Genomic DNA, 19585 nt, shown 5'->3' on the forward strand with positions numbered 1-19585 from the left:
GGGCTGGAGGCTGCAGGGCCCCGCCATGGACAGCTGGGCTCCTCCGGGCTGCATCCCTGTGAGCTGCCCCTGGATCTGGTGGTGTCACACAGCCACAGTCCTGTAGCAGAACGTCTGGTGTGTGTTAAAGCCACAAGTCCCGCTGCGATGCTGGGGGAGCGGCCCTGTGTGCAGCCGATGTCGGGGCACAGCTCAGGGCAGACACACGTGGGAGCAGCGCAGACACAAAGAGCCGCAGGGGGAGCTGCCCTGGGCACCCTGACTGCACTGCACGGCCCCTGGGTTTCCACCTCAGCCTTTCCTTATGGGAGAGAGCCCACACCGAGGTTAATTAACACCACGTGCCCGCAGGTATCTTTGTGGCAGCCTTTGATTCATCTCTGTGCATTGCAAAAGATGGTTCTTATTTTCCGGTTTATTAAATGGAGCGTATAAATCTAAGCCAAAGGTGCAGCTCCCTCTGTGCGACCCTCACGTGTGTTTCACAGCAGCACTTGCTGTGTGTTCTGCCCCAGTCCGGGGCCGCTCAGCACGTGGTGGTTGTTGTGTGTATCCGGGCAGAGCTGAACCGAGGGCCCACAACGTGGAGGGGGCTCAGGGCGGCTCTGAGGGGTCACAGCGCAGGAACACGAAGCTGTGGGGGTCGCTGAGGTTTGGCTGGATGCGGCCATGCATTGCCAGGCGGGCACATCATTGGAACATGTGGGAACTTCTGAAGAGTGTGTGACCGTGCAGAGCAGCTCAGAGCACCACGGCTGAACTGGTCGGACTTGATATAAAGTCTCTTTTCCCGTTCAGAACATCGCTGCTCGGCTTCGTTAAGGCGGCTGCGTTAAGACGTTCTGCTGCCGCTGCTCCCCTCTCCTTTCCCGCCGCCCATCGCCCCCGTCCGGTACCGCACTCGGTTCCGCTCCGCTCGTTACCCGGCTCCGCTCCCGGCCGCGCTCTGCTCCCCGCTGCCGCCAGGGGGCGCTGCCGCCGCCCCGCGTCCCTGGTGACGGGATGGCGGCGCCGCTGTGGAGCGCGGAGGCGGGTGGCGGCGTGTACCGCTCCCGGGACCCGGTGCGCAACCTGCGGCTGCGGTGAGCGCCCGGCACGCACGGCCCCGGCTCCGGCTCCGGCTCCGGCCGCACTCGCTCTCACGATGTCTCCGTCCTTCCCCGCAGGGTCCACATCCAGCGGGTATCGGCCGCCGGGCCCGTCCCGCCGCAGGCCGCGCTGTCCCCGAGCGGCGGCCCCGAGGGGCTGGGGCTGAGCGCCCGAACCGGGCACGGGGCTGCGGGGCGACCCCCGGCCGAGGAGGAGAGCGCCGAGCTGGGATGGCAGCAGAAGCTCTTCAGCCAGGTGCGAACCGCCGCCGGGCAGCGCCGTGTCCGTGTCCGTGTCCGTGTCCGTGTCCGTGTCCGTGTCCGTGTCCGTTCCGTGTCCGTGTCCGTGTCCGTGTCCGTGTCCGTGTCCGTTCCGTGTCCGTGTCCGTGTCCGTGTCCGTGTCCGTGTCCGTGTCCGTGTCCGTGTCCGTGTCCGTGTCCGTTCCGTGTCCGTGTCCGTGTCCGTTCCGTGTCCGTGTCCCCGCCGCTCACCGGGCCGGGAACTTCTGTGGCCCGGCCGTGGTGAATCAATGCGGCTTTTAACTGTGCCCGTGACGTTCAGTTCGAGGTGGATCTGTACCGACACGAGTCAGCCTGCCAGACTCCGCTGGACCGGCAGTACCACGAGGAGATCCTGAAGCTGGACAGAGCCGGAGGGCGCAAGAACCGCCGCATCTTCACCTACACCGATCACGACCGGTTCACCAACATGGAGGAGGTACCGGCCCGTGGTTCTGCACAGAGCAGCGTCCGTCTGTCGGCAGCACCGAGACCAGCACGGGGCACGTTCGTTGTTTTGTGGCCGTGGTGCAGCGTGCCCGGCGCTGCTCTGCACTGTGTGCTACAGGACGACGGCTCCGTACTGCAGAGCGACGGGCAGGAGCAGCTGGGATGGGGGCACTTGGCTCGGCAGGGTTGTGTTGTTACTGGAGTTCACAGCTGGCGCATGGCTGTGAATAAATATCCCTTATACTTGCATGTACAAATACTTATTCTGGCTTCCAGGGGCAGAATTGCATTTGAGAGAAAAGTCCTGTTGTCATGAAGCGAGTTCTGTTCTGTGTCTCTGTTCCAGCACGGCCAGAAGGTGACTGACTCAGACTGTGAGGTGCCCTCATACCTGGCGGAGAGGATGGCCAATGTGAGGAGGAGAAGACAGGACCGTAAGCCGCTGTGAGTTCAGACTGAGGCTCAGAACTGGCTGATGTGGGTGTCGTGGTGTCCGTGCTGCAGGGCAGCCTGTGCTGTGGGAGCTGTTGGCTTGAGCTGTGCTGGACTCAGGTCTGGCAGTTTGACCCTTGTTTGGTGGGTCTGTGCCCGGCTGCTGGTGCGAGTTCTGCTGACCGTGAGTTGTGCTGTTCTGTGACCGGCAGAGATGGGAGTTCTCTCAAGTCAAAAATCATCACCTGGGAGCCCTCGGAAGAGTTCATAAAGAACAATCACGTGATTAACACTCCTGTTCAGACGATGTACATCATGGCGGACTTGGGACCTTATGGGAAGTAAGTAAAATCCTGAAGCGATCCTGATTTCCCAGAAGCAAACCCATCTCCTTACTCAAATCTGCCGCTTCTCTCTTCAGCTGAGGGAATTCCAAGTGTAACTCCAGCTGCTCTTTCTGCTTCTTTGGGAGGTACTGAGTGTGTCCCTCCAAAAGGTTTTTTAAACCAATGTAGGGCAGTATGGGTGTATCTGTGCCTTTCTGTACCCCCTGTTCCAGAACAAGTGTGTGCTCTATTGAGACTCGCTTTGTGTTTCTTGATGTCTTCCATTAGGCTCGGACAGAAGGAATATGAACACGTTCTTTGTACAGTCAAGGTGGATGGCAATGGGGTGATCACAGTGAAGCCTGACTTTACTGGCACCAAAGGAGCCTACTGGTGAGTGGGAGAGGGCTGCTGCTGCTCATGGGGCTGAAATTACAGTGTGGAAGACAGGACCGTTTGGTTCTGGTGCTCGGTGTCATTGTGCATGCGATGCATTGGGCCCTGGAGCCAGGCCCCAGGGGTACAGGCTGTGTGCACTGGACAAAAGTGAGCCTCTCTTTTTGAGTCATCGATGCTGGCAGGGACTTATCAATGAGGAGAGGGCCTGGGAGGGCTGTTAGTGCCCTTGTGTTGCCACATAGGCCTTGCTGGAGGGATTGCTGCCTCAGGGTGGCACAGCTGATGTTGCTGCTTGGGGCTGTTTCTTCTGTAATGCAGTTTTTCCCTTTGTGCTTTGGGTTCTGCAGGATCGAGCTGGGCGGACAGAAGCGAGAGCTGTGGAAATACACCATTGAGAATGCATCAGTGCAAGTGCAGCGAGAGGAGGAGGAGCGTGAGCAGCGTGTGTTCAGAGATGTAAGAACTGGTCTCCATGGATTATTTTAACCAGCCCTGATTTGACAGAGGGATCTCGGCCTCTCACATAACATGTAATTATTAGTGCTATAGACACCAAAAACTGGCAAAATGAACGTTGGTGGCGGTGAGTTTCATCATGCCCAGCGATTTAGGAGCTCCAATAAATATTCCCCTACTTTCACTCCTTACTCTGTGTAGATGGACAAACTCTTTCCTTCATCTTCCTGTTGCTGCCTGTGTAATCATCAAATGATTTCTTGTTACCTATAATGCCTTGAGCTGTTTGGATCTCATTTTGTGCCTTGACCTTATTGATCTGTCATTTTTACCTGTGGCAGTTTATAAAGGTACTTAGAGTATTTTAATGTTACATTTGTGAGCTTCCCTTTGTTTTTGTGGTCAGTAATGGAATCGCGGTTTACCTGCACCGATCTCCCATTGTGTCATTTAAGATTTGCTGATTGTAGCTTCTTTTTGTGTTAGATTTGGCTTGGCGAAGTCTGCTCTGCAGCTGGTTTCGTGTTATGCAGTTAGCATCTTTTCTTTTGTTCGATTCTTCTATCTCTATACCTGCTGTAACAACAAAAATGCTGTTGGCTGAGCCCATCACCAATTTAAGTAGTTTTTAAGTTACAGTTTTTGCAGTAATGTAAGTAATAACGTTTAATCAAAAATACTCTTCTTCTAATCTTGTTCTGTGTTTTCAGCTGTACAGTCGGCACAGGGAGTACCTCAGCAGCCTGGTAGGCTCAGAATTTGAGACGGTGAGTCCCAGCAATGCTCAGCAGGGATGTGGTGCCCCGCTGCCTCCGAGGCTGATCTCCTGGTTCCACCAGTGGTTGCTGAGCCCTTTCTCTTGTTTGTCTGCTTGTTCTTACAGACACTTCCTGGTACACTGCGGCTTTTAGTGAATGGAGAAGTAGGTGAGTCTCATTGTGACCTGTAACTGTAGGGGCAAATCTGTGCTGGGACAGCAGGCTGCCTCTCTCGCATGTCTTCAGTGAATACTGGAAGAGTTTATATGGAAGTGAGCAGCTAAAGTTCATTCTCTCTTCTCAGTTTCAGCTCAAGGCTATGAGTATGACAACCTTTATGTCCATTTCTTTCTAGAGCTGCCTAAACGTGAGTATTTGTGTTTTGAGCCATATGACAGCAATTTAAGAAATAAAGCATGCTTTGGCTTACCCATATGATCAGCTTTGCTAAGTTAATAACAGTTAGTGTAGGGACTGGGATCTGATCAGAAGTCTTCAGAATACAGAACTCAATGGTTTGAAGGAAGCTGACATGCTGGGGAACATCAGCATCTTCCCTTTGTGTCCCTTCCAAATCTGGCTGGATTTGATCCATGGGCTTCTCAGCCAGTAATGATCGTGTCTAGCAAACTACTGCAGGTTCGTTCCTGGAGCTGCAGAGAAGAGCCGTCCTGCTTTCGTTGTCTCAGAGATGGCCTTAATCTGATTTCAGTGCCCACCACCGTGTTTTCATGTTTTGTGCTGTTTTCGGTTTTGGCTGGTAAAGTTCCCAGCACTGACATGCACATCCTGCTTTGTATTTAACCCCCCTGAAACAATGTCTGGTCTGGGGAGCAGTCATTTGTCTGGAATAAGATGGAGCAGAATGCAGGGAAATTCAGTGTGGTGAACATCTGAATCTGACTTTCTCCTTCAAGCAGCTCTGGTACGTGAGTCCTTCCTCTCACCCGAAGCATTCACCACTGTGCTCACCTTCTCTTCTCCCAGACTGGTCAAGCCCCGCATTCCAGCAGCTGTCAGGAGTGACTCAGACCTGTGCCACCAAGACAGTGGGCTGGGTAAGGGCATTTTAAAACCTGCAGAGCAGAGTTTGAACAGACATTTTCTGAGATGAAATTTGTAACAAGCTACAGATTTATCCTCATGACAGCTCTTTCCAAGGGCAGAGCATATTAGGAATCTGCCTCTTCTGGTTGTACTTGACATCTTTCACGGTGTCACTGTGTTCAAAGTAAAATTCAGAGCAGTTTCTGTAACCTCACCTTTTTCTTCCTATAGCCTGATTGCCTTTAGATGTTTGATTTTTGTGTGCTTTAATGCCTGTGCCCCCTGCAGTACCAGTGATGAACTCTCTTGACAAGGAATCTGACCTCTGTCCTGTTCCTTTCATAGGATAATGTGGCACACTTCTGCTACCCCTTCACTTTGGAGATGTTTTTCACCCAAGAGGACAAATCAGAAGGTGTGTCTCCTTGTTTCTGAGATGTGAAACTGACTTTTGATTGCATCGTGCCTCTCGGTGTGTTGATGCTCCATTGCCAGGGAGAAAGGACAGGTGTAACCAAGGGAATCAAAGCACTGTAGAATATTGCTAGTTGGAAGGGACCCGCAAGGATCATCAATTCCAACCTCTGTCTCCACACATGACCACCCAAAGATCAAACCATAATTCTAAGAGCACTGTCCAAATGCTTCCTGAGCTCTGGTTTGGTGCTGCGACCACCTCAGGGAAATGTTCATTCCGTGGATGTGCTTCCCATTACCATGCAGCCTCTGTACACGTGCTATTTTATGCCCTGCCAGCACCGCACTGCTGTTTGTGTGCATTCATTGGCATCGCTTTGCTTCCAGCTTATAGTCAGCTTCATCCATTTGCAGAACAACTTGGATCTTAGTTTGTCTGTCTCAAAATGTCTGGCATGTGGGTCTGCCTTGCCTGGTCTGTCATACTGCACAGAAGGGTGGCTTTCTGCAGTGGAAGAAACAGGCACATTTTTGTACATAGCTAAAACTCTGTGCTGACTCTAATGTTTGTAGACACACTCAGTGACCTGTATGATCTTCATATAGCCCATGTCACATGGAAATTTCCTGCTCTATTTTCAGCAGGGCTCCTCAGCTTCCTTTTCCTGCTGCTTCACTGTGTTGCTGCTGCTCCATCCTCGCGAGCCCTGCTGCTCTTTGGCCTGCAGTCACTCTGGGCAGCTTTGCAGCATGTCTTGCCACTTGAATCTAATATATGCATTGAACCGACACTAACAAACTTTCTGCCTAGAATAAATATGATGAGTTTGTTTCACCATGGAGAAAATAAATGCTTGGAGGCCTGTGGGACAATCCAAGTTAATAGTCCCCAACAGTGATGAGAAAGATCAGAGATAAAAAGGCTCCTCTGTGCTGCGTCAGTTGTTTGCAGGTTGTCACAACTGCCCAAAGACAACTGAGGAATCACTTTGACGATTCTCAGAGACTCACCAAAACAAAGGTTTTTTTCAGTTCTTTAACTTTTTAGCCCTGTGTTTTCATCCTCAAGTCTGATGCTTCATCTTTTACACAGAAAAATAGTCATGCATACCCCACATACAAATAGGTTTGTCATTTTGGGAGAAGCAGAGAAAGGACTCCTTGCTAGTGGGATTGAAGTGTTGAGGAAGTTTTTCTCTCTGTGTTGGTCTCTCTCTTCACCATTCAAAAAACTGATCTGCTCCCTTTCCTTGCAGAATGCCTCCTGCATTGGCCCGTTCTCTACTTCGAGGTTCTGTCCCTGGATTTCTGGCAGAGGTATCGTGTCGAAGGTTATGGTTCTGTTGTGCTGCCAACATCTCCAGGTAAAAAACCAAACATCTTTGGGGCAGTATGTTAAGTGTGTAGGGAAATAGGAGTTGAGTGGTTCTCTTTGGAACAGCTGCACCTAATTCTGGGAGGCTTCACCGTGTCATTTTGAAATGAATAGTTTGCTGTCTGTGAAGCAGCAGAGTGATGTGATGTGTCCTGCACCTTCTGCCATGATGAGAAGCATTGTGTTTTGCTGTACTTGTTCTTCCAGTGGTTCTGCTGGAGAACTGTATGTGATAAAGCTCTGCATGTCCATCTTTACAATAGCAGTAGGCCCTTTCTGTTGTGTATGTAATCCCAGGCTCACAACTAGTCTAACATCATCACATAGTAAAGGGGATGGTGTCAGTGCTGGCTGTGTGGCTGGGGCTCATTGGAAAAACCTGGGAATCAGTGGGTATTCATCAGTAGGTATCCGTCCACCATGATGTCCTCTATGACTGTCGGACAGTACTGCTGAACTGTTCTGTTGTCTTGGCTCAGGTCTCCACGTGCTCACCATCCCGACCTGGCGCCCTGTAGAGCTGGGTACAGTTGCTGAGATGAGGAGATTTTTCATCGGTGGGTCTCCTGAGCTGGAGGACATGACCTATGCCAGGATACCAACAACCTTCAAGGTAGGCTTAGCTGTGGGTTGTTGCTCTTGCTGGGAAATGGTGGATTATGCTCTTAGAATCAAAGAATCATAAATTATCCCAAGTTTGAAGGAGCCCAAAGGATTATCAGTTCCAGCTCCCTGCTCTACACAGGACTACCCACAGCTAAAGTGCATGTTCTGTGTCCAAACACTTCTCTAACTTCAGCTGCTTTGATGTTCCAGTGGCTCCCCTGGGAGGCCCAACAAGCCTCTTAGAGAAGACCTCTCACCATCTTTGTTGCTGTCCTTTGGAATCTGTTTAATAGGCTGATGTTTTTCTCCTATTGTGGCACCCAGACTGAACAAAGGGCTCAAGATGGAACCCTTCCCCCAGCACTGTATCTTCCCAGTGGTCAGGTCCTGCCCTCAGCACAGCCTGGAACTGTCTGCTTGTCTCTCTGACGTCAGTTTCTGTTTGAAGCAGGGCAAGGAGTGATTCTGTGCCTGCGGGAGTGCTTGTCCTGGTGGGGCACACTCGTTGGGGTCGGCCTGCTGTAATAGGTTAGAGGCTGTAGGTACTCTAACTTGTGCTGTTTTTGCAGGGAAAGCATCTGAGCCGCTTTGGTTTTCGCACAAAGACAACAGGGAATGTCACGTTCCGGCTTTACTGCCTGCAGCAATCCAAGTGAGTGCAGCAAAGTGAGCACAAGCTCTGTGTTGTGTGCTGTGTTCTTCCAGCCCTGACCTCGAGCTGTACTTCTGTGCAGAGCCTTTCTGGAAACTAATGCCCTGAGGCATCGCATGCAGAGCGTTCTGGACCGGCTTGGAGGCCTCAGCCAGCAGAGCTCTGTCTACAATGTTCTGGGTAGGACCTTCAGTCTCCTTCGAGGAGGACCTTTGTCTCACTTTTACCTCCTGTTTACAGGTTGGTCAGGGTATTTCAGGAGAATCCATTGCTTGAAGTGGAATTATCCCCCACTGTGAGCTCTCTCTGAGTTAAAACAGAAGTTAAATGTTCTGACCTGACATTGCTGGAAATTTGAGGAGGCATCAGCCCTGAGCAGTCAGAAGGGATACTCGGTCCATGAGGGCAAAGCCTGGGCTGGGCTGCCCAGTCTTGCACTGAACATAACTTGTGGCTGCGGTGTGCAGAGTCAGTCTCTGATCCATTATGCGCAGAGCAAAGAGCAGCAGCAGTCAGGTGGTACTTAGCGAGACCCCTGTTCTGAGAGGTGATGTGCACTGGACAGAATAGTCCTTCCCATTCCCTGCGGCTGTCTGATGTGTTCTGACTTGCTGTCACCTGCTGTGTTGCAGAGGCTTTCCATCGGGCGCGGCGGCGGATGCAGGAGGCCCGTGAGAGCCTTCCCCAGGACCTCATCAGCACTTCTGCCTCCAGTGTGTGGAAGAACCCTGACTGACAGACTGACAGACCGACAGCCTCACTGCCTCTGGCCTGGGGGCAGCCCACATCTCTCTGACAGAAGCTCCCAGTGCCCTGAAGCTCTTTGAGGCCCTTCCTTTGCAGACAGGGGCAGAGATGCTGCCCTATGTCTCTCTATAGCACATCCATACTGAGAATCGTTTCCACAGGTGCGCTGTTTGAAGGCATTTTGTTACCAGGCCTTGATGTTAGAGCCAGTTGTTCATGTTTCTGCTGAGCTGACTAAAATACTGACATGAGACACGTGAGCTTTTTGGATATTGAATTGTAGGCAATGAGAAAATTTTCAAGTCTACTTGACTTGATAGATTTACTTTTCTTCTTAAAGAAGAGGGTTATGTTGAAGGTCAGGGCATGAATGTTGTTTGAGATTTAATTAACTGAGTAGTGAACTTACTGATAGTTACCATCAGCATTTGTAGCTTTAGGTCAGTTTTCAGTAAAATGAATCTGACCACCTGAGATTTAAAACTGATTCATTCCTAGAGAAAGGGAGGGGTCTTCATCGCATGGAAACCAAAGCAAGGAAATTATGTGTGACAGAGGCCAGACTGGAGAAGAGGGTTCTGTTCTGTATTTCTTTGTATCTGTGGAATTACTGGCTCTTCTGACTGCAAGGATGAGCAGAAGGACTTTGGGAATACAACTGAAAATACATCTTCTCTTTAGTTCATAGAAGAGCTGGGCTGGATGTTGCAGATGAGAACAGATTGTGACATTTGCACAGCAGCTGAACTTTGAACTGTTAAGCTCTTCATCTGAGCTGCAACTCATTGCTTGAGCTCAGCAATACACTGCATTGCTTCCTGGGGAAGCATATGTTTACACAGTTTTTACTCACTTTCTTCTTCTTTTCTCAGCCTTTTTTATTCCCCTATTTTTGTTCCTGTCTCATGTTCACAGGACTGAGGCTACCTGCAGACCCACAGTGATAGGAAGAAAAATATCACACAGGGCTGAGTGCATCTGAAAAGCCAGAATTTGCAGGCAGGACACGATAGGAACTGGTTTCCTCCTCTTGCTCCCCATGTTTGCCCCTAGCAGGGGGTGGCTGTTGAGGAGATGCAGTACATAGATGGGCTCGGGATCGAGGGGTGAACTTTACTGTGGCTGCTGTCGCTCTTACAAAGAGGACTTTTGCTTGCCAACCTCACCTGCTACCCCTCCTTTTTGGCAGAAGAGCTGCCAGCCGAGATGAGGTAGCATGGCCTGTTAGCGCAGCAGTGTCCTTGGCCAAGCACTGGGTGGATGAGTCAGCTCTCCAGTCATGCTGGTTGATGTGATGTGGCAGATAAGACTGAGGCACCAAATTTGGTCTGAGTTCGCAGGTCTGAGAATGTCCATTTTGTTGGGGTGGCACAGGACAGACCCCTGTGATGGGCCCCCTCAGCCTGTGCGTGTTGCTGGTGGGCCGAGCAGTGAGGTTGTGCAGCTGCAGTGAAGTGTACACAGTAATACAAGTTTAGAAGTTAAGGCCTCAATTTCACAGAAACGTGAGAGCAAAACTCAAAACGGCGCCTCGGTGGATTTGAAAGTCAACAGGAGGGGCCGGGAGCTTTGGGGGTCGGGGGGGAGGGACGGCAGCCGTTATTGGGGGCGCCCTGGGAGCAGCTGGGGGGCGGCGGCGGGGCAGGGGAGCAGCCCCCGGTAGTGCCACGGCTGCAGCACGGAGCTGCTTCCCGAGCATCACCGGCTGCTGCCGCCGGGACCGCGGCGTTGGCGGAGCTGCTGCGGCGCTGCCCCGCGGGGCGCTGCCGGAGGCTGCGTTCAGCCGCGCTCCCGCTGATGGCTGCGGTCTGTGCGGGGCTGAAGGCGCCCGGGACCCCGCGGGCTGCTCCTTAAATAGACGTCACGCACAAAGGGCGAGGGCGGAGAGGTTGGCAGGGTGGACGAAAAGGCTGCGGGCAGTTGGCTGGGCTCGTAGGATGAAGAGCGGAGCCCTCGGAGATCCCGGCGTGAACAGAACGGAACAAACTGGAAATGAGTCATTTGCGCGGCGGGGGGGGGCGGCTTTGCAGCGCCGCCAGATCCCGGCAATAGATTTTACTCAACGGAGGAAGACGAGGGGTGCGAGAACCTCAAAGCGCGATGTGCCAGCGGGGCTGCCGCGTCCCTCCGGCTCATCCCGGCCCCGCGCGTGTGCTGCGGGCGGCACTGAGGGCGGCATTGCGGGAGGTTCTGCGGGAGGCACTGAGGGAGGCATTGCGGGAGGCATTACGGGAGGCATTGCGGGCCGGCTCTGCGGGCTCGGCGGTGCTGCGGCTCCGGGCGGGATGGGGCGGGCCGAGATGGGTCACTGCGGTGCGTGGGGAGGGAGAGGCCGCTCGTGGCCGCTCGTGGCCGCTCGTGGCCGCTCGTGGCCGCTCGTGGCGCCGAGGTGAGTGAGCAGCGCCGGCTCTGCCCGCCGCCCGTGATGCTCGTTGTCTCTTCGAGACGCCGCCTGCGTTCTCTGAAGCCAAACCCGACATTTCAGCGTGCGTCAGAGCGGAGCTGCGCGGAGAGGTGGCACAGTGCGTCGGACCGGTCAGAAGAGAAACGGCTCCTTCGGCCTCGGAACCGCTTTGGTTCGGGCGAGGCTCCTTACGCAGGTCTTTGAGTTCTCCCACCTGGCGCGGCCTCGTGCTCGGGCAGCGCAGGAAATCAGATGGGGCTGACGCGGTGACGGACTGTGATTAATTCACAGCGTCTTAAATGCCGGAAAAAAATAAAATCTGACTCTCCAAATGGTTGTGAGGATTTCTGCAGTGGGAGGGATTCCTGCTCGGGTGTCCGGGTGGGTTTGTGCTTCGCAGAGCTGTGGGAATGAGGACCGTGGGAAGGTGCGTTTCCCGCGGTGTGTCCTCACCCCTGAGGGGATCCAGATGGATCCCGTGTGTCGGCTCAGTTCAGATCACCCCAAATCGCCCCGAGAGGTGTTTGTTCAACTGATCTTGAAACGAAGATGGAGACAGATGGAGACCACAGATCGTCCCTCCCAGATGTTTTGTAGGCACGGGGCGCAGCTCTTCCCTTTTGCTCGCACCGCACGGACACCCTTCTGGACTCACGGTCTCCTTCCCTCACCGCCTGCAGCTCTCGGCGTCGCGTTTTCCCCCCGCGCACCGTCCCGCACGTCGCTCACGGTGCCCGGCCGCCCCGCGGTGCCCCGGGCAGAGGACGGCAGCGGCACCGCGCGTCCCTCGGCACAGCGGGTGCCGGGCGCGGCCCTCCCCGGGCGCTCCGTTATTCGACGTGCGGCTGCGCCCGGCTGCGGGATCCGCCGCTGCGCCTCGGGGGGCGGCAGTACCGGTCTGGGGAGGGTGGGGGGACAGCGCTGCGCGACCATGGGGGGGTCTGAGGCCGCGGAGCCGAGATGGGGGAGGTGCTGACGTGGGGACATGGGGGGTGGAAGGATGGAGCGGCACGAGCCGGCAGCACGTCCTGGTAGCTCTGCACACACACAGCCCTGCACACAGACAGACAGACAGCCCCGCACACACACAGCCCTGCACACAGCCCAGCAGTGCGGGCAGGGATGCGCCCCTCGTCCGCAGCGCCGCGCCCGGGTTGCGCTCAGCGCAGACAGACGCGGCGTAAATCGGGGCGCTCAGAAACGCCCCCGGGGCCGGGACGCCCCGAGCGGGGCCGCGTCCGGCGGAGGACAAAAGCCCATCGCGGGGGAGGGGGGGGGCGGGACGGCGGCGACTCCGCAGCCACGTCACGTAACCGGCAGCGCCGCGGGGGCGGCGGCACCGGGGGCGGCTTCTCCCCCCCGCACCGCCCCGCACCCCCCGCGTGCCGCCCCCTCCCCCGGTGCCGCCCCCACCACGTGACTCCCCCGCCGCTCCCAGCCGGCCGCGGGGCCGTTCCGCGCCGCTCCGCCGCTCTGCGCGCATGTGCCGCGCCCGCCCGCCCCCCCGCGTGGCCGTTCGGAGCGGGGAACGATGAAGGACCGCACCGGGGAACTGCGCGCCGTGAGTGCGGGATGCGGGGGATGCGGGATGCGGGGCGCTCCCAGACAGGGAGGGAAGGGGATGGGATGGGATGGGATGGGATGGGATGGGATGGATGGGATGGGATGGGATGGGATGGGATGGGATGGGATGGATGGGATGGGATGGGATGGGATGGGATGGGGGCTGCTCTGCGTCGCGCTCCCCCCGCGGTCGGCGCCGCTCCTCGCGGTCACAGCGGCGTTGCGGTGCGGGGCGGTGCGGGGCCGGGTCGGGTCGTGTCTCTCCGCGGCCCCTGCGCCCATTTTGCGCTTCGGTTCTCATCGCTCCGCTGATGTCACGCTGCGGCCCCGCAGCGCGGAGCTGCCCCTGCGCCTGTCCCTGTCTCTGTCCCTGTCTCTGTCTCTGTCCCTTCGCGGCTCTGGTCCCTGCTGGGAAATGTCTGTTCGGTGACAGCGGACCCGCCTCGTGCCTCTTGTCCTCCCTGCGGGGCCCGCGCCCATGTCCGCCCGGAGCGGCGCTGACGGTGCGTGAAGCGCCGGAGCATCTCCGTGTTCCGCTGCGTGTTGGACGTGAGATGGAGGAAAACGAAAAAAAATCAACAAAATAAATAAATAAATAAGAGCTTCATCAGGGCGCGATTTCGCCTCTGTCCTGCGGGAGATCCCCGCTCCGTGGCAGCACCGCGTGCCCGCAGGGGCGGTGCGGGGCGGGGTACGGCGGGGCGGTGCGGGGCCGCTGCTGAGCGCCCCACGGCGCCGTTTGGGGGCAGCGCCTCAACTGTCCCTGCGTAGCGCTGGTCACAGAGAGGGAATGGGGTCAGATAGGGGAGCCTGAATGAGGTGAGGTGGGGAGTGCTGGAGGAGCCCCTTTGACTGGGCTGCGTGCAGTCGGAAACGCGGTTCGTGTCTGTAGCTCCTCGGTGACTGCTGGTTGTTGGCTTCCAATGGGGCTGGATAAAGCCCACCCCGACGGGCCATAACTGTGCCCCCCACGAGGAGCTGCGTGGTGCGGTGCTCGGGGCAGGCTGTGCTGGGTGGGCTCAGTGTCTGTCCCTGCTGTGCTGGGCTGTGCTGCAGGGAACGCTGCAGAGATGCCTCTCAGGTCCACACTCACAGCAGAGTTGACCAAAGTTGCTTTTTGTAGCAGAGCCCTGTGCCCCTGTTCTCCATGTGAGCATCCTTGTGGCCCACAGTGCCAGCTCTTGGTATGCAGAAGGCGCCGTTAACCCCGGGAATGGATCTATGTACTTATATCAGTGCTGTATTCCTTTTGTTTTTTAACCCTCTTGGTGGCGTGCAGTTCTTTCACGCTCTCCAACCTGAAGGGTGGTGTTAGTTGTTCAGCCCTGCTCCTTCTACTGCCTGCCTGGGCACTGGGAGTGTTGTATGGGAGCAAGATGATGGGGGAGCACTGGGGGAGCAGCTGTGCTCTGCAGGCAGCACCAGGCAGCACACTGCGCAGGGTGTCACTGCTTTGCCCCACCACGTCCCCTCTGAGCTGCTGTGCTGGAGGGCTGCGACACACCGTGTGCCATGGAGGCTCAGCCCAGCCCTTGCTTTAACTGTGAGTGTCTTTGCCTTTGTGCGAGCTGCTCGGAAGCTGTACAAATGTTTGTTTTGCCATGTATCTCCCTGCTAACAAGATTGCTCAGGAAATATGCAAAATGATCACTACGGGCAGAATACGTACAGTAAGGCTCATTAAGCTAAGTACTGTGATAAATTGCTACTTCCAGAAAATTATGTGTGCTAACAAAAAGGAGGAGGGAAGCCCCAGCGCCAGCCCCAGCAGCTGCAGTGGGTGCAGGCAGCGTCCTCTGAGCAGCGGCCGTGGGGTCACCCTCAGAGCAAAGCCATGGAGAGCGGACAGCAAATGGAGCCGTGCAGCGCAGGAAACAGAAACAAACGTGTGCTGTAAATACCAGCCCAGGCATTGGGCCAGGAAGGAGAGCATTGGTACAGAAACATGGCGAGAGCCGTTTCTGAAGCAGGAGGGATGGAAGGGCTGCAGAGCCGCTGCAGGCAGGACTGCTGTCTTCAGCAGCTGCTCGAGGTGGGGCAGAGCGGCTGAGGCAGGCGGGGATCTCTGCGTCATGGACTTACAGCGTGGTTGGGTCGGAAGGGACCTCACAACCCCTCAACGCTCCCCCCGCCCCCTTCTGCCATGGGCTGGGTGCCCCCCAGCTGAGGCTGCCCAGGGTCCATCATGGCCTGGGGCACCTCCAGGGATGGGGCACCCACAGCTCAGGGTAGCGGCGCAGCACTTCTCTAGGTGAAGAATTTCTTCCTCACATCTAACCTAAATCTCCCCTCTTTTAGTATAGAACTTCTTGTCATCTAACTGTGTTCCTTGATAAAGAGTCCTTACACAGCATTTCTGTAGACCCTGTTAGGGGCTGGGAGGCTGCACAAGGTCTCCTCTCTTCTCCAGGCAGAACATCCCCAGCTCCCTCATCCTGTCAGCACAGCAGAGGTGCTCCAGCCCTCTCAGCACCCTCTTGCCCTCCTCTGAACCTGCTCCAACAGCCCCACATCTTTCTTGTGCTGGGAGCCCCAGGCTTGGACTCAGGACTCCAGATGGAGCCTCACAAGGCCAGAGCAGAGGGGGACAGTCCCCTCCCTGCCTGCTGCCACCCCTCTGCTGATGCAGCCCGGGCTGCTGGCAGCTCTCTGGGCTGCACACTGCTGGCTCTGGTCAGCTCTGCCTTCCCAGAACCCCAATTCCTTCTCTGCAGGGCTGCTCTCAAGGAGTTCTTCCCCCATTCTGAACACATACCTGGCATTGCCCCTACCCAGGAGCAGCACCGAGCACTTGGCCTTGTTAAACCTCAGATGGTTCATGTGGTCCCACTTCTCAATATTGGATCCATGTGGTCCATGCAGGGGCACCCACATTGGGTGCCCATGTACATGTCCAGGCAGCTTCTGACCATCTCAACAGAGGAGAGTCCAAAGCTCTCAGGTCCCTCTGTCTGCACAGCAATGCTCCCTGACGGTGTGGGGAACCTCCTGTGCTGCAATTTGCTCCCATCCTGGCACTGGCAGTTTCCCTTCCTACAGTGCTTCTGCTGCGATGTCTGTTACAAATTCTTTAGCATTAAGCCTTCCTTTTGTCTTCTGTTGCTTTCAGATCTTCCAGTGGGACCTGTCAGACGTGCAGCATGCAATGCACAAAACAAATGTTCATTTTGCCAGGAGACATTTCAGCTCTGCCTTCTGGGAGGGCTGATGTCTTTCATGGATGGTGCTGTTTCCTTTACAATCTAGATGAGAGCACCCAAGAAATTTCATCACTGTGTTTATAGGCGGCAATGTCTGATGGGAGGGATGTGGGTGTTGTAGGCTGCGCTGGCTTTCATGTCTTTCCCAGAGAAGTGAGCAGTGGGAGAAAGCAGAAGGGGAGCATTTCCATTTCTCCAGTGTTTCAGAGTAAATCTGTGTTCATAGAGTCATGGAATGGCCTGGGTTGAAAATGACCACAACGATCATGGTCAAGGAGTTTCAACCTCCTTGCTATGTGCAGGGTCACCAACCACCAGACCAGCCTGGCCTTGAATGCTTCCAGGGATGTGTTTGAGGGAGGATGAGCAGGGACGGTCCCTTGGTGGAGGTCTGTGGGGCAGAGCTGCTCTGAGCTGCAGCCCTACCTCAGCCTTATCTGTGCTGGGGGATGGAGAGCACCTTCTTGCCACGCTGAGCCCGTGCTCTGAGCTGTTGGTACTCATCATAGCACTGGGGTATCCTGGAAGGCTTTGTGGCATCATGAATGCACCTGGCTGCCTTTAGCTGCTGGGTGGGATGGAGCATTGCTCCTTCCAGAAAGACTCCTGAGGAGTTGGCCAGAGCTCCGACAGAGCCGTCGGGCTTCCAGCCAAAGGTTGGTAACGTAATTCTGCAATGATGAAAATGAACACCTAAGGACAAAACTCCTGGAAATCTTGTGCTCTGCTGTGCTGCTGGTGTTGGAAACTGGAAACACGTGATGACTCACGCGGATGCTGGTGAGCAGTAGTCAGTTTTGCCTTCAACATTTATTCATCAAAAGTTGCTGGTCCAAAATACGGGCTGGTTTCAGTAATGCTGGAATTGGATGTAACAGAAGGGTCCTTTGGGAGCTGCCTGGTGTGGGTGCTGAGCTGCTCTCCATCACATCTGAAATGTTGTGGCTGTCAGCTGAAGGCTCCGGGGACTGGAAGAAGGGAAACATTGTTGCCGTATTCCGGAAAGGGATGTCTGGGCAACTGCGACCTCGTGAGCCCCAGCTCTGTGCCTGGGAGCACCACGGAGGAGACGTGGGGCACAGGGGAGATGAGGAGGTGACGTCGGGCAGCTGGCACAGCTGCAGCAGGGGCAGAGCATGGCTGACCCACCTGGCGGCCTTCAGTGATGGAGTGATGGCGTTGGTGGACACTGCCCAGAGCTGTGGGTGTCCCATCCCTGGAGGTGCCCCAGGCCACAGAAGGGCTGTGGGCAGCCTCAGCTGGGGGACACTCAGCCCATGCAGGGATGGTGCTGGATGGTCTTTACAGTTCACTCCAACCTGGGCCTTTCTGTGATAACTAAATAATGGCCTACATGCTATAAGATATCCAGGGCTGTGAAATACTCCATTTATTATGCTCTCTAGCTGTACTGTATATATATATATATATATATATATATATATATATACAGCGCTTCTTGGAACCATGTTTGTATGGAGCAGAGCTTCAGTGACCTGCCCATGTGCTCCTGAGCACGGCAGAGCTGTGTGTGCAGCCGGGCTGGGATGCAGCCTGCTGTTTGTGTGCGGTGGTGCTGGTAGGCTTTTAAGATGGCTGAGAGTAGATTTTTCTTGCGGCTCATCACTGAATTATTCTGACCTCATCCATCTTCACAGCGACGTGCATGGCCAGGAGCTGGAGCTGCATAGCCAGCGGAGGGTGGCAGGAGCTCTCTGGCAGCTGAAGGGGATTCTGGGGGCTCCTGGGCTCAGAGGCAGGAAGAGCCAAATGGTTTTTGGACGTGTGTGCAGCTCAGCAGACTGTGCTGCAGAGGTGTCCGTTCAGTGAGAACGGGAGAGCAGCAGCCTGCATTTCCAAGGGAAAAGCCAGTGTAATGGCCTTCTTAAGGGGGTAGGTGCTGCTGTGGCCGTTTTCTGACCTTCTGTGCTTCCATAAAGCTTGCATTACCTCCTGCGGTGACACGGGGTGGCACGTGGTGCTGGCCCTGCAGCTGTGCTGGCACAGGGTGGCTGTCGACTCCGGCTGCGTGTTGCTCACTGTGGCCTTGCCTAGGAGGAGGTTGTCTTCCATGGCTGGGGCAGCCGGTGGGTTTGTGCCACTCCCTGGGCCACTGAGCCCACCATGGCCTTGTGAGGTTCTGCTGCTGGCTCCTCAAATGCATCCGGATGCGGTGAAATCGATCTGCAGCACTCACGGCACAGAGCAGGGGATGAGTTTGCGTGTGACTGCTGCAGAGATAATAGAGACCTTGTTACCGTCATGTCACAGCTCTCCCTGCCTGCTGCCTCTTGGTTTTCCGTGTGGAGCAGCAGGCTTCCAGCTTGTTCAATGGGTTTGTCCTTCTCAGCCATCTTTCAGAAATGAAGCTTGTTGGAAGCAGAGGGATGTAACCTGCTCACTATGAATGTATTAGCAGCGTCCCCATTACCAAACGCTGGGAAGCGTGGGGTGCTGGGCGCCCTCCCCAGCCCTGCTGAGCCTTGTGGTGCAGCTCTGCCTCCTGCGCCAGCTGCTCCCTGCATGTCACTGGGGCTATTGTGTTGACGAGCTGACCCCGCTTGGACCTAGACCAGAGCTTTGCACGTGTCTGACAACCGCTTTGGGAACATGGGGTGGCCACACTGGGAAATCTTTTGCCGCAGCTCTTGGTGAGGAATCCACATGCTGCCCCTCGGGACGATGCTTAGGTTTCCGTGGGGCAGTTTGCTCAGATTTGTGTCTGTTTTGGCAGCAGTGTAAGGGAAGCTGCTTCAGCCCTGGGGTGACAGTGCCTGCAGTGCAGTGCTGCGGGAGTGAGACAGGGCGAGGTGTGACCTGTGCTCCAAGCTGTGCTGCTGCAGATCGCTGGGAGCTGAGGAGTGCTCTGCTCACCTGGGGACAGCTCTGTCCTTGCAGAGCCCTGCTGAGCCTCGCAGGTACCCAGGGGCTGCTGCTGCTCCTTCCTGTCCCTGGGGCTGGGCAGTCAGCTGGGCGCTGCGTGCTGGACGTGGCGCAGCACAGAGGGTGCTTCCAGTGACGTGGCTGGGACAGATGGTGCCCTCATGCAGCCCGCAGTGACTTCGTGGGAGTGACACGTGCCCTCCCCACCATCAGGCTCCATCCATGTAATTTCCTCTTCCCAGCCGGGCTCCTGTGCTGCTCTCCCCACACACAGCAGGGCAGCACCGTTCTCAGTGCCTGCCCTAAATAACAGCACGTTGTAGGAGGGGGTGAGGGAGGGGAGTATTGGGGGACATCAGGACCTCTGGTGCTGTTCAGAGTCACAGCAGCACAAGAAGTCAGAAGAGGTGCTCGTTGCTTGTGCTCAGCTGCAGATCTCCTGACAAAATGTCCCTGCTCGGTGCAGCTCTGGGGGGCACGAGGTGGCTGCTGCTGGGTGCGGG

The 19585-nt window shown here is 55.6% G+C and overlaps 3 protein-coding genes across 6 annotated transcripts in view; all 3 read left to right on the forward strand.

Moving 5' to 3' along the window:
• Nucleotides 1–878: 878 nt before the first annotated feature.
• Nucleotides 879–9285, forward strand: MKS1 (MKS transition zone complex subunit 1). Of its 3 annotated transcripts, none has more exons than XR_014936604.1 (17): nucleotides 879–1082; nucleotides 1167–1344; nucleotides 1651–1806; nucleotides 2164–2261; nucleotides 2462–2590; nucleotides 2864–2968; nucleotides 3322–3430; nucleotides 4141–4197; nucleotides 4314–4356; nucleotides 4493–4555; nucleotides 5109–5246; nucleotides 5581–5650; nucleotides 6909–7016; nucleotides 7507–7640; nucleotides 8203–8285; nucleotides 8368–8465; nucleotides 8918–9285. XR_014936604.1 is itself a non-coding variant. In XM_015880979.3 (17 exons), the coding sequence occupies exons 1-17, from the start codon at nucleotides 1003–1005 to the stop codon at nucleotides 9019–9021; spliced, it is 1686 nt and encodes a 561-aa protein (XP_015736465.2). In that variant the 5' UTR covers nucleotides 948–1002; the 3' UTR covers nucleotides 9022–9285. The 3 variants fall into 3 exon arrangements, 1 of the variants encoding a protein (XP_015736465.2); XR_014936605.1 differs by having other exon boundaries at nucleotides 880–1082; nucleotides 3322–3504; nucleotides 5176–5246; XM_015880979.3 differs by having other exon boundaries at nucleotides 948–1082; nucleotides 5176–5246.
• LOC146757419 (uncharacterized) lies at nucleotides 9280–11768 on the forward strand. Its single transcript, XM_085521806.1, has 6 exons — nucleotides 9280–9288; nucleotides 10086–10138; nucleotides 10222–10323; nucleotides 10407–10467; nucleotides 10580–11421; nucleotides 11518–11768. The coding sequence occupies exons 1-6, from the start codon at nucleotides 9280–9282 to the stop codon at nucleotides 11696–11698; spliced, it is 1248 nt and encodes a 415-aa protein (XP_085377932.1). The 3' UTR covers nucleotides 11699–11768.
• Nucleotides 11769–12944: 1176 nt separating this feature from the next.
• Nucleotides 12945–19585, forward strand: part of STX1A (syntaxin 1A) — a 32567-nt gene continuing 25926 nt past the window's right edge. For both annotated transcript variants that reach the window (XR_014936608.1, XM_015880922.3), the window contains exon 1: nucleotides 12945–12997. Coding sequence is in view for 1 of the 2 variants with exons in the window: in XM_015880922.3 (XP_015736408.2) it covers nucleotides 12968–12997 (30 nt within the window). In the remaining variant the exon portion in view is untranslated. The remainder of the gene's footprint in view (nucleotides 12998–19585) is intronic.

Source organism: Coturnix japonica, chromosome 22, assembly GCF_054131305.1.
Source record: "Coturnix japonica strain WE chromosome 22, WE-NBRP24, whole genome shotgun sequence".
Classification (NCBI taxonomy): Eukaryota; Metazoa; Chordata; class Aves; order Galliformes; family Phasianidae; genus Coturnix; species Coturnix japonica.